This window comes from Cygnus atratus, chromosome 26 (genome assembly GCF_013377495.2).
Source record: "Cygnus atratus isolate AKBS03 ecotype Queensland, Australia chromosome 26, CAtr_DNAZoo_HiC_assembly, whole genome shotgun sequence".
Taxonomy (NCBI): domain Eukaryota; kingdom Metazoa; phylum Chordata; class Aves; order Anseriformes; family Anatidae; genus Cygnus; species Cygnus atratus.
Window position 1 is genome coordinate 260,447 of NC_066387.1, and position 11,598 is coordinate 272,044.

Here is an 11,598-nt window from a genome sequence, read left to right on the forward strand (position 1 = left end):
CTACAGGCCGGCCAGGAGGGTGGTGAGCGGGAGCTCCTTCTCCCCCAGCAGCGTGTCCCGCTTCAGGCTGCTGCCCTTGTTGACCACCTTCAGCTTCAGAGACAGCTTCCTGACATGGCCAGGGCCCAGCCCGTCGAAGAAGAAGTCCTCGTTGAAGCTGGGGTTGCGGCTGTTCTTGACGATGGTGCTGCGCTGCTTCTGCAGCTTCCCGGGGTTGAGGCACAGCGAGACGCAGCAGTTGATGCTGCGCACGTCGACCAGGGCATCGTAGAGGTCCTCGGCGGAGACGAGCCGCACGCGGAGCCGGGCGTTGGAAGGGTCGTAGTCGGCGGCCAGGCGCAGGCTGCCGCCCCGGCTGAGGCGCAGGCTGTGCTCGCGGTGTCGGCCCTGCGGCAGGTCTGGGGCTGCCGGCAGCTGCCCCCCTGCCGGGGCGCTCCTGGCACGGCGCTGGGCGCTGGGGCTGGTGTCGGCCGAGCTGTCGTCGGTGGACAGCGAGCTGTTGCGGGCCACCGAGTGCTTCAGCTTGATGACCTTGGACTGGCTCTCCTGGCTGAAGATCTTCAGCAGGGAGACGGAGCGAGAGAGCAGTGGGGAGCCAAAGGGCGAGGACTCGGCCGAGGAGCACGTGTCGCTCTCGCCGCCGCTGAAGTAGCGGCCGGGGTGCATGAGGGCTGCCCCCAGGTCGGCGGGTGCCCGGGACCCGCTCTCACCATTGAGCTTGGCCCTGCGCTGGGCGCTGGGGGAGGTGGCCGGCGAGGGGCAGAGGCTGCTGTGCTCACTGTGGAAGAGCGATTCTTTGCGCCGCGTGTGGGGGCTCTCCACCAGCGTGGCGAAGCCGTAGGAGGTCTGCGCCTTGGGCACGTAGGGCAGCGACATGGCCGTCTGCGCCTGCGGGTCCGCGTTGGTGCCGAAGCCCCCCTCAGCCGTCCAGTCCTCGGCGCTCTCGATCTGGATGATGTGCCGGCCGGTCGCCTTCGGCCGGGGCCGGCTGGGCGGCCGGGGGCTGCGCGGGGGCTTGCGCCCCGCCAGGTCCTGCTCTGAGGCGGAGGGACCCAGGGCTGGCGGCGCAGGGGGCTCGGAGCCCTCGGCCTCAGCAGGCGCCGCGCTCAGCTTGGGCGGGATGAAGAAGTCGGGGATCTTGTCGGGGGTGAGGACGTTGCTGTAGCGGGAACCCCGCGGGGACTCCTCGGGCCCCGCGCCCCGGGAGCCGCCGTTCTCCGCCACGCCGCGCAGCCGCTCCAGGAGCCACATGTCGCCGCCGGGTGCGGGGCTGGAAGAGACCCGATGGGAAGCGCCGTCACCGGGGGCCGGGCACCGGCACGCCGGGAGCCGCCAGCCCGGTGCGCGCCGGGGACGAGGCTGGGGAAGGATCCGGCCGCGCCGGGGACACCGGGACCCGCCAGTCCCAGGGGAGGAACGGGGACGAGAGGGACGGGGGGGAACCGGCCGCGCCGCGGGACACCGCGACCGGCACCCGGCAGCCCGGGGGTGGGGACGGGGACGGGGATGGGGAGGGAGCCGCCGCGCTGACGGGCACCGGGACGCACCGGGACGCACCGGGACCCGCCGGACCCCGCAGCGCACGGCGGAGCCGCCGGGACGGGACGGGACGGGACGGGACGGGACGGGACACCCGCCCCACCGGGAAGTTGCCGTTCACCGTTACCGGAGCCGCCGCACCTGGACCGGAGCCGCCGCCGCCGCCGCAGCCCGCCGGGCGCGGACGCGCTTTTATAGGGCCGGGGCGGCCCCGCGCTCCCCGCCGCGCCGCCGCCGTATTCCTCCGAGCGCGGCGCCCCCGCTTTTCCCCGCGCCGCGCCGGGCCCCCCCCGGGCTGCTGCGCGGGGCCGCGGCGGGCAGGGGTCAGCCCGCAGGGGGCGGGCGGCGGGGCCGACCCCCGTCGGCCGCCCCGGGAACGGTCCCCACTCCGGCCCCCGGCCGCCTCCGGACCGGGGAGCGGGACCCCCAGCGGCCCGGCCCCCGGGACCCTCTCACCGTGTGCCCGCGGGGACGTCGGGACCGGGGCGGGACCCCCGGGACTCCCCGGCAGCAGCGCCGGGACCGGAGCGCAGCAGCCCCGCTGTGCCCCCGGCTCCCCTCCGCCCTGGGCCGAGCCAGGAGCCCCCCGCGGACGGAGCCCCCCGGCAGCGCCGCGCGCTCCCCGCCCCGAGCTCTCGAGCTCATCAAAGCGCCGAACAAAGCCAACGGCACTCCAGGGAGCTCAGGGCTCAAGGACCCGCTGAGAGCATCAAGTGGTTTAATACCGTGGAGGGAGGCGCAGGGGAGGCAGCGCCGCACGGCACGCGTTTGGCTGACGCCTGGCGGGGGGGCGCTGGGCAGGACACGGCCTGGTGGTGCTGGGAGCACCAGGGGCGACAGAAACATCAGGGGATCCGGGGAGCATCACTGCGGGCCCAGAGCAGCCGAGCGGGCAGGCGACCTTCAGACCACGGTGATCAGCCCCAGAACGGGCACCCCGTGGATTTATAGCCTTGGGGACGGCGGTGCTCCAGGCAGGACAGGGACAGCGTTTGTTCCTCCCGGCTGCCTGCCCCGGGGTGCTGCCAGGCTGCGGGGAAGGCCCCGTTCTCCTTGCGAGCAGCCCACGGCAGCAAAGGGCTCGATGTAATCACCAGAAACGAAGGCCCGGCTTGGTGATCTCACTCAGCGCAGGTTGCTGCAGCCAAGCACTGTGCGAGAGGTGGGAGGTCTCGGCTCCCTCCGCATCCTGCCTCCGAGCTGATGAAAAGAGAAGGATGCGCCGAGCCCAGCAAGGGCCGGCAGCCTGCTCTGGCTGTGCCTGGGAGAGGCGGGGAGGGAAAAGGTGCCCCGGGGCTGGGAGAACAGCCGTCCCTTCCCTGGCTGCTCACCGCTTTCTGCACTGCCCGGTGTCTCTGCTGGGCCCTCCGCCCCCATGCGAGGTCTCTCCCAGCACCCCGGGGGTGCTCCCTGCAGGGCAGGCACCGCAGCTTCAGAGCTCCTCGGGGCATCACCCTGCCCGGTGGGGAGCAGTGGCGCTGGCAAAGCGCAGGCCTTCACCTGAGGATGGGGAGCTCGGCACAAATCTGGGAGAAGCCGCAGGGATGTGGCAAGCAGGGTGCGGGGGTGCAGGAGTGGGGCTGGGCTGGGACATCTCCCTGAGGAGGGGGGGCAGCAGCGTTACGGCTGGACCAGCGGTTGGCACTGCATGGCGTCCAGTCCAGGGTCTGGCTGGGGAGCAGAGGGTGGAGAAAGACAGGGAGAGGATGAGGAAGCTCAAGGGAAAGGGAGATGGTGAAAAAAGGCTGGTGTTTACCTTTCCTCCACCCATGTGCAACAGGAGGTAAATAAGGTGCAGAAATGGTTGAGTTCCCCGGAGATAACAAAGAGCGCTGGAGCTGGGCCAGCCCTGCTCGCACACTTGGCTCAGGGCCAGCGGTCCCTGGGGTGTGGAGGGGGAGCAGGGTGCTGAGCTGCTGCACTGAGCTCACCTGGTCCTGGTGCGGGGCTGGGGCAAGAGCAGGGCAGCAGCAATGGGCAAAGCCACGGAGAGCTCGAGCACCCTGGGTCTCAGCGGAAGGGAGACAGCGGAAGGGCAGCGGGAGGGCACCGTGCGCACGGCAGGAGCTGGCGCTGGGGCACGCAGCAGGGATGTGAGCTGTGCCCAGGCACCCGTGCTGGCATCCAGCCCTGCTCCGGTACAGGGCTCGGGACCAGCGCTCGCTTCCAGCGCTGCGTTGCCACAGCCACTGTGTGCAGAGGGAGGTGCCAGACCACAACCAGAAGTGGGCAGAGAACAAACGCTTGCAGGCCAGGAGAAAACAATTTTCCAGTGCCTCCAAAGCAAGCTCCGGACCACCAGGCAGCACTGCGCAGAGCAAGGCTGGACAGGGACCCTTTCCCCTCCTGCCTCCTCCATGGGGCTGGGACAACGCAGCTCCCTGCAGCTGCAGGCGGTGGGGGAATCGTGAGGTCCCATCTCAGGTTCCAGAGCTGCCTTCCCCGAGCAGCATGACGGGGGTCGCAGGGATAGGCGAGGGTTGGTGAGGCAGGTGGGGGTCCCTCGGACCGGGCTGGAGGGTGCTGGAGGCGAGCGGCATCCAGCAAGGCCTGGGCATGGCGCAGCGGGTGAGGGATGCCCGGCTGGGGACAGCGGCAGGGGCTGGGGACAGAGACAGGGCTGGGGACGCGCCTGGCAGAGCCGACAGTGTGCTACCATCTGCTGGAGGCTGGGAAGCAGAGCCCCGTGTCCCCCCCCCCAGCTGCGGGGAGCTCCAAGGGACAGCAGCACGGCCCCGGCCCCCCCGGCCCAGCCCAGCCCAGCAGCGGGGCTGCTCCGAGGGTGCAGAGCGCACAGAAAGAAATTCAATTTCAGCTGCGGCCCTCCCGGGAACTGGTGCTCCAATTGCATTATTCATGTCCATACGTAACTCAATAAAGGCCTCATATTTAATTGTTTTCTGTTTCAAGAGCACTGCCGCTGCGTGGCTCCCAGCCCACCTCCCCACACCGCGGGGTACTGCCTCTGTGCCGGGGCTGGGGGCCTCGGGGGGCCGTGCACCACCTGCGGTGCGGTGATCGGTCTCGACAAACTCAATCAAGGTGGGTAAATACCCCCAAAAACACCGTGCCAGCCCTGCCAGTGCCTCCTCACAGCCCCTCTGGTAGCCGAAAGGCCGGGTGCGGAGCGGCGGCAGCTGGTGTGAGGCGCAGGCTTGTTCTTTGCAGCAGAGAAGCAAGCAGGGGCTCTCGCTGCCTTTTCCTGCCTCTGCTATTGAGGGAACAGTGCAATTATCTTTGCAGACGCATTACTACATGACAAAAAATAGCAGCCGAGATGGAAGCGCTGCGTCCCTGTAGATATTCAACTATCAATGGAAAATTACACATTCATTACCAGGCTTTATTTAGGCGCTGACTTTATTCATTGACTCACCCAGCACCCAGCCGGCCCCTCAGCCAAAGGACGTCCCCCAAGGGGTGACCCCGCTCCCCTGGGGCCACCAGCTCCAGCGCTGGGCAGAGCAAGCGGAGGGCGCCCGGTGGGGCCCCGTGGACGTCGGTGCTGGAGCCGGCCCAGAGCCCAGCTGGGAGCCCGCTGCGACCCCGCTGTGCCCAGGGTTTGCAGCCAGAGCCCCACCGGGGCTGGGGCTCCGTGGCTGTGGGGGACCCGACCCCCCCCGGCAGCCCTGCCCTGCCACTGGCTCCGAAAGCCTCTCGTGCCTCCCGCAGCCCTTGGGCTCCAGCAGGGCTCCTGGTGCCTTTGCCAATCCCAGCCAAACGTCTTTTTTATCTCCCGGCCATGCGGCGCAGCCGGGAGCTGCGGTCAGGCCCCGACTACCGGGGGGTCGTTAGCGGCTGGTGAGCAGCGGCTCGGGGCTGCTGCGAGGCCTCCCCAGGCAGCTCAGCCCCCCAGGATCCAGTCCCCCGCACCCCAGCCCTGGAAGCACACCCCGGGGCTCGGAGGCAACGCGTGCCCGCGGGCAGCTCGTGGGTGCAGGGTGCAGCCACCGAGGTGCGACTGGCCGGGAGCTGGCGGTGATGGAGGAGCTGCCCTGGCACCCGCTGTGTCCCCATCTCTGTCCCTGCCAGGCACAGGAGCCAGCATCCTGCAGCCCCGTCCCCTGCCAGCTCTGTGCCTGGGGGCAGCACCAACAGCCGAGGCCTTGCTCATTTCCAGGTTTAATTAGAAACTTATCCCAAACAACAAACCCCAGAGACGCCAGAGGAGGGACCATGAATGCCATAAAGACCTGCCAAAGCCCCACCTGGGGGGTCCCAGGGCTGGGGCTGCCTCTCCCCCTGCCACCCCAGCATCTCAGGCTCAGCTCTGCCCCACAGCAATTCGGTCCTGGCCCCCCCTGGGGGCTGTGCAGGGCTGCAGGGGCTCCGGGGGTGCTGCGGCATGGCCGCTCCTGGTGAGAAGGCGACTGGAAGCGTGAGACCCACAGGAAAATCCAGCAGCGCCGGCTCCAAGAGGTGCTTGTGCCCAGCCCACAGGGACACGGTCCCGATGGGTGGGGGCACCCCCAATGTCCTGGCAGAGAGTGGGGACCGAGGCAGGACTTGGGTCCTGAGCAGCAGTGCTGGCGAGAGGCATGGCTCTCTGTGCGGGGGCCACTGCCCCAGCAGCCCCTCGCATACCTGCACACACGCGCACACACACGTGCACACGCTCACACACACGTGCATGCACGCACACACACACAGCCTGCTCGCCCCATCTCACCCCAGGAGCCCAGGGACGAGGCTCCCAGCAGCAGCCAACCCCCCTTTGCTCCACATCCCTTGTGCCAGGACGCCGCCAGCTGCAGGGTGCTGGGCTGGGGGTGTCAGGGGTGGGGGGCACGTGGGCAGGGCAGGGCTGGCACTGCCTGACCCGGGGCCGGGGCAGTCCCACGGGCAGAACCGACTGCTTCACCCCAGCACGTCCCTGCGCTGTCCCCAGCCGCTGAGCGCAATAAATGTCCGGGTGTCCGCGGGGCAAGGGGCCCCCTGCGAATGATGGAGGGGAGGTGGCGGGGATGGGGGGACGAGGGCGGGACAGCGGGGCCCTTGCAGGTGGGCACCACGAGGCCCCTGAAGGCAGGCACGAGCAGAGGAGGGGGTGCAGAAGAGCCTTGGCTTTGCCCTGGGCTGGGACGAGTCTGGCGCCAGGGGGCCGGGCCAGGGGCTCACGTACCCCCCAGCATCACTGCTTCCTGCGGACAACCTGGCGGAGGTGCAGCTCACTCTCTGCGGCCACGATGGGCTGCTCGTTCTGCCGGTGGTGGCTGATGAGGTGGCTGATGCTCTCAAAGAGCACGTCCTTGGTCCTCACCTGGGGCCGGGGCAGAGCAGTCCTGAAGCCTCAGGCAGCTGCCCCCCACCCCATCGCCCCTGTCCCGGTCCCCCTGCCCTTACCACGCCCTCGGGATCCACCAGCAGCAGGTGCTTGGGCTGCCCGCAGTGCATGCCCGTCAGGACGTACTGCCCCGGGTTGGTGATACTGTCCCGCACCAGGAAATCCCCGTCCATCTGCAGGAGCTTCTCGGCGTCCCGCCGGCTCATCTTCCCGTGGTACCACGGCTCCCGCCTCAGCTGCTCCTCCGTGGGGGCGATGGGAGCTTTCCGCGTGGGGGGGCTCGGCCACTGGTCCTCAATTGGGGGGCTGCTGCCGCTCCCTGCTATGCACTCGTGGAGCTTCAGGGCATCTTCAAAAGGCCCTGCAGGAACCAGGATGGGGCCGTCGGGGCCGTCACCACTCTGGGACATGATGCCAGGCCCCAGCACGGCGCCCAGCCCCAGCCCGCCAGCTTACTCATATCAAAGAGGTCCTTTTTGGGACTCTCCTCCAGTGCTCCGCAAGCGGTGTCTGGCTCCCGCGTGTCCAGGCTCTGGGTGTTCACGTACATGTGCTCCTCGTAGTCCCGCGGCCCCAGGGGGTGCCCGTCCGCCTGCAGGTACCCGTCGCAGGGCTGGCCTGCGGGGACCGGGCATCACCGCTGGGCAGAGCGGGGTCCCCTCCGCAGCCCCCACGGGACCCCGCCTGCCCCAATGTCCCCAGCACCCTCCTGCGGCCACAGCCCCCCGCAGCGGTACCCACCCTGGCTCTCCAGGTCCCAGGGCAGTCCCGGCTGGCTGCTCTGCTCTCTCCTGGGTGCTAAACTGCCCTGGGGAGAGGAGACAGCGAGGGCATCGGGGGGGCCACCCCCGGCCCCTCACCACAGGGCCGGCAGCGGCCCCGAGGCTCACCTGGCTGGCAGGGCTGGAGCTGGGGGGCTGGACGCGGACATGGCCCAGGAGCGTGCTGTGCCGGAGCCGGGAGTCGATGAGCCCCCCCGGGGGTGGCTCCTTGCCCGGGATGCTGTTGTAGTAGTCGTGCTCACCCGCCTCGTCGTCCTCCCCCCACGCCGACTCCTCCATCCCCAGCACCCTGCACAGGACGTGGCGGGAGCAGAGGCAGCTTGGGGACACCCTGCCCAGCACGGCCCCGCTCCTGGAAAGGACGGGGACGCCCAGACCGGCCCCGGCGCCCAGGCCAGCCACAGCCCTACCTGTCTGGGGGCACCACCACCTTGGGGGGGCTGTGCAGGTACTGCTTGAAGCGCAGCTCAAAGGCCTGTCCCACCGTGTTGATGACGCTCTGTGCCAGCCCGTCGCAGCACTCCAGGATGTGGCAAGCTGCAGACAGATGGACAGACGGTTTGAGGCTTCTCCCATGCCCCCAGCAGCTCCTCGGATAGCCCCAAGCTGCCCCTCGCCCCCCATTGAGGGACACTGCCCCCAGCCCAGCTCATCCCTCCTCCGTGCCCCAGGGGCCAGCGTCACCTCTCTGGTTGATGGGGTCCTTGGCAACGTAGGCAACGTAGTCCGTGGTGTCCTGGGGGCACAGAGGGTGCTCAGGGCCTGCACCCCCTTGCTGCATGGCGAGTGGGGCCAGGGCTACCAGGGGGCCTCAGCCCCACGGACCGGGTTGCCCCCCGTTTCGGCTCAGGGCAGCCCCATGTCCCCGCTCCCCAAGCAGGGAGCCGAGGGGGGCTGTGGCAAGAGAGCCTCACCGTGTCCCCGCCGGAGGCAAAGGAGATGGACTGCATGTGGTGGTTGGCAATGATCTGTGGGCACGGCCGCCGTGGGGTTACTGGGGGGGCTGCCTGCCCCCGCTTGGCAGCAGGAGCTGAGGCTGGAGGCAGAGGGCTGGGATGGGGCCAGAGGCCGCGTCCCCTGTGCCCGGCTCTCACCTGGCGCGTGGTGGGGATCATGAGGTTCAGGCCATCAACAGAGATGTTGACGGCGATGCTCATGCCTGCGAAGCGGAGGTTGCTCTTGCCCAGGATGGAGAAGAGGGCTTTGTTGGGAGCCTGACGGGGGAGAGGAGGGTGGGGGCGATGCAGCCCACCAGGACCAGGCTTCCTGGGGTGGAGGAGGCAGAGGGGGTGCCCGAGAGACCCCAGGCTCTGCGTTGCGATCAGAGCCAGCAGCCCGGCACCCTGCCCGCAGCCCTGGCCCTGGGGGAGCAGAGAAGGATGGGCCCGGGAGGAGACTCACCTTCTTCTTCCAGATGCCCTTCACGCCCGGCACTGCCTCGTACAGTCTGTTGATGGCTTCCCTGCAAGCCCCGAGTCCCGCAGCGTTACCACTGCAGACCGCAGCCCCTTCCCAGCTGCCTCCCCTCCCCACAGCTCTGGGGGCCACCAGTCCCAGGCTCCTGCAGCATCCCCCAGCCTCCCCTGGTGTCATGGGGCTGTCGGTTCATCCTCCCAGCTGGGGCCACCTCCCTTCTCCTCTTTCCGCCCATCGATCTGCAGCAGAGCCCTTTGCCGCATCGCTGCCCCTGGCCCAGCGTGAGGCATGCAGGGCCCCCCAGCCTCGGCCCCGTCCCCCTGTCTCCACAGGGCCCGGGCGGGGGCAGCATCGGGGCCCCACCTGGTGACCTGTGTCCGGGTATTGAAGTCGAGGGACCTCATGGAGCGTAGCACCTCGATGCACCCCATGTACTGCAGGGAGGGAGGGAGGGAGGGAGGTCAGAGCAGTCTCCGGCTGCCGTCACCAGCCCCGCGCAGGCGAGGGAGAGGAGAGCAGAGGAGCTGGGAGCCAGGGACAAGGCCCCCGTCAGCCCCAGCTCCAGGGTTCTCACGCACAGTGCCGTTTCGCCCCCCACCCCAAAATGTCCAGCTGCCACACTGCATGCCCAGACCCCACGCTGAGACCCAGCAAACTCATCCGGGTGCCAGGGCTCCCACCGCCCCGACAGGGGCTGATGGCAGCCATGTCCCGGGGCAGGCCCCCCTGGCCTGGAAAGCCCCCAGCCTGACCCGGCCCCATGTCATCCTTCACAAGCCATGCCAGACAGTGCAGGCAGCGTGACGGGGCTGCTACGTGACGGCAGAAGGGGCCGCGGGCTCTGCGGGCGCGTCCGCTGCCAGCCCAGGCATCCCTCCGCAGAGCTGCTGGGTCAGGGCACCCCCACGATGCTGCCCCACCACCCCGGCCCCCTGCAGCTTTGTACAGGAGGGGGTGGCTGCCAGGGTCCCACCCCGTGCCCACAGAGCTGAGCCTCCGGATGGGGGAAACTGAGGCTCAGCAGAGCCATGGGGCGGCCGCCCTGGACAAGGGCGGAGGATCCCCGGCTCTGCCCTCAGCCCAGCCTTGAGCAGCGCGCCTGGTCCAGAGCCAGGCTTGCAGATGCAGCCAAGGCTGCCAGCGGCCTCTGGGCCCCCCGAGCGTTTCCAGGGCCCCGCGCTGAGGATGGAGGCCGGAGGGAGGCCGGAGGGAGGCCGGGCCACGGGGGTCCCGCCGGGCATCGCCCAGGTCGCGGGACGGCAGCCGCGGGGGGGCGGCACCGCAGGGCTCCAGGGGTCCCCCGGGACGGGCATCGCGGGACGCGTGCCCTGGGTGCCCGCGGGCGAGGGGGCGCTCCCGGGAGCCCCCGGGGCGGAGCGGGGCCGGCGGCACTTACCCTGACGATGTAGGAGACGCCGGGCCCCAGCACCCGCTCGTCGGGGTGCAGCCAGCCCTGCGCCGGCTTGCTGATGAAGCTGCCCTTGCGGTTCCACTCCTCGCCGCCCTGCCGGGCCCCCTCCGCCCGCGCCGCCTTCCTGGCGGCCCCGGCCCCGCCGCGCAGCCGGCTCAGCCCCGGCAGCGAGCAGGGCGCCGAGCAGCCGGGCTCGCAGGCGCCCAGCACCGCCGCCAGGCTGGACGGGGCCCCCCCGGGCTCCGCGGCGCCCCCCGGCCGGGCCGGCGAGGAGAGCTCCTTGCTGGAGCCCGAGGGGCTGCGGCTGAGGAAGCCGCCGGGGCCGGGGAACTTCCACTGGGGCATCCTGGGCAGCAGCGTGCAGAACGTGGTGCCGGCCTCCGGCTCCTCGCCCGCCGCCGGGCACGGCTGCGCCAGCCCCGGGGCGGGAGCCGGCACCGGCACCGGCACCGGGGCCGGCATGGGGGCGGCCCTCAGCGGCTCGTCGCGGAACCGGTCATACTTGGGCTCGGGGAGCATGCCCTGCCCCGCACCGCCCGGCGCTCCGCCGCCGCCGCCGCCGCCGCCGCCGCCGCCGCCCGGGGCGAGCGCCCCGCTCCGCTCCGCCGCCGCCCGCCCCCCGCCCGCTCCCCCGGGGCCGCCAAGCGCTGATGTCATGGAGCGAGCGCTCCGCCGCCCGCCCCCGGCCCCCCCGAGCATCCCCCAGCATCCCCGCCTCCCGCCCGCCCCTGCAGCCCCCGCCCGCCCCGCTCCGGCCCCCCCGCATTCCCCCCCCCCGCACCCCTCTGCGGGGGGACCCCCAAAAGGGGCAGGGGTCGTCCCCGCGCCCGGTCCCGCTTGGGGCCGGCCGGGCTCTTCCCTGCACAGCCCAGGGCGCCCGTGCCGGCCAACAGAGCCCCAGGCACGGCTTTGTGTTGGGGGGGGCACCCCGTGTGCCCCCCGCACGCAGCCCCACCGGGACGGAGCCACTCGCGCTCTGCCCCGCTCCGACCCCGCTGGCTGCAGCCCCCCGGGCTCACAGGGCAGCCGCTGCCACCACCGGCCCCACCGGGTCCCGGCCTCACCGCGGGGTGAGTGGGGCAGGGGAGAGACGCATGGCTCACGCGTGGCGATCAGCTTGAGCGGTGAGCAGGAGGCTTCTGGAAAGGGCCAGCAGCCCCCGGCCG

General features: G+C 70.7%; 2 protein-coding genes across 2 annotated transcripts; both read right to left on the minus strand.

Moving 5' to 3' along the window:
* Positions 1 to 1,251, minus strand: C2CD4C (C2 calcium dependent domain containing 4C). The gene has a single exon (XM_035569977.1). It carries the CDS (start codon positions 1,249 to 1,251, stop codon positions 1 to 3), a length of 1,251 nt encoding a protein of 416 aa, XP_035425870.1.
* Positions 1,252 to 5,624: 4,373 nt separating this feature from the next.
* Positions 5,625 to 10,951, minus strand: SHC2 (SHC adaptor protein 2). Its single transcript, XM_035569943.1, has 12 exons — positions 10,418 to 10,951; positions 9,385 to 9,455; positions 9,007 to 9,067; positions 8,700 to 8,819; positions 8,520 to 8,573; positions 8,290 to 8,380; positions 8,016 to 8,142; positions 7,714 to 7,894; positions 7,565 to 7,631; positions 7,280 to 7,441; positions 6,883 to 7,184; positions 5,625 to 6,799 (listed from the first exon to the last, which is right to left on the minus strand). Exons 1-12 carry the CDS (start codon positions 10,949 to 10,951, stop codon positions 6,671 to 6,673), a joined length of 1,899 nt encoding a protein of 632 aa, XP_035425836.1. The 3' UTR covers positions 5,625 to 6,670.
* Between the last annotated feature and the right edge of the window lie 647 nt (positions 10,952 to 11,598).

Bases quoted from the DNA above. Each gene is read 5' to 3' on its own strand.
- C2CD4C (XM_035569977.1), bottom strand. From the start codon at position 1,251: ATGTGGCTCCTGGAGCGGCTGCGCGGCGTGGCGGAGAACGGCGGCTCC.
- SHC2 (XM_035569943.1), bottom strand. From the start codon at position 10,951: ATGCTCCCCGAGCCCAAGTATGACCGGTTCCGCGACGAGCCGCTGAGG. The intron at 9,456-10,417 runs GTAAGTGCCGCC...CCCTCCCTGCAG, and splicing joins GCGTCTCCTACATCGTCAGG to TACATGGGGTGCATCGAGGT. The intron at 8,820-9,006 runs GTGAGTCTCCTC...CTCCCCCGTCAG, and splicing joins AGGGCATCTGGAAGAAGAAG to GCTCCCAACAAAGCCCTCTT.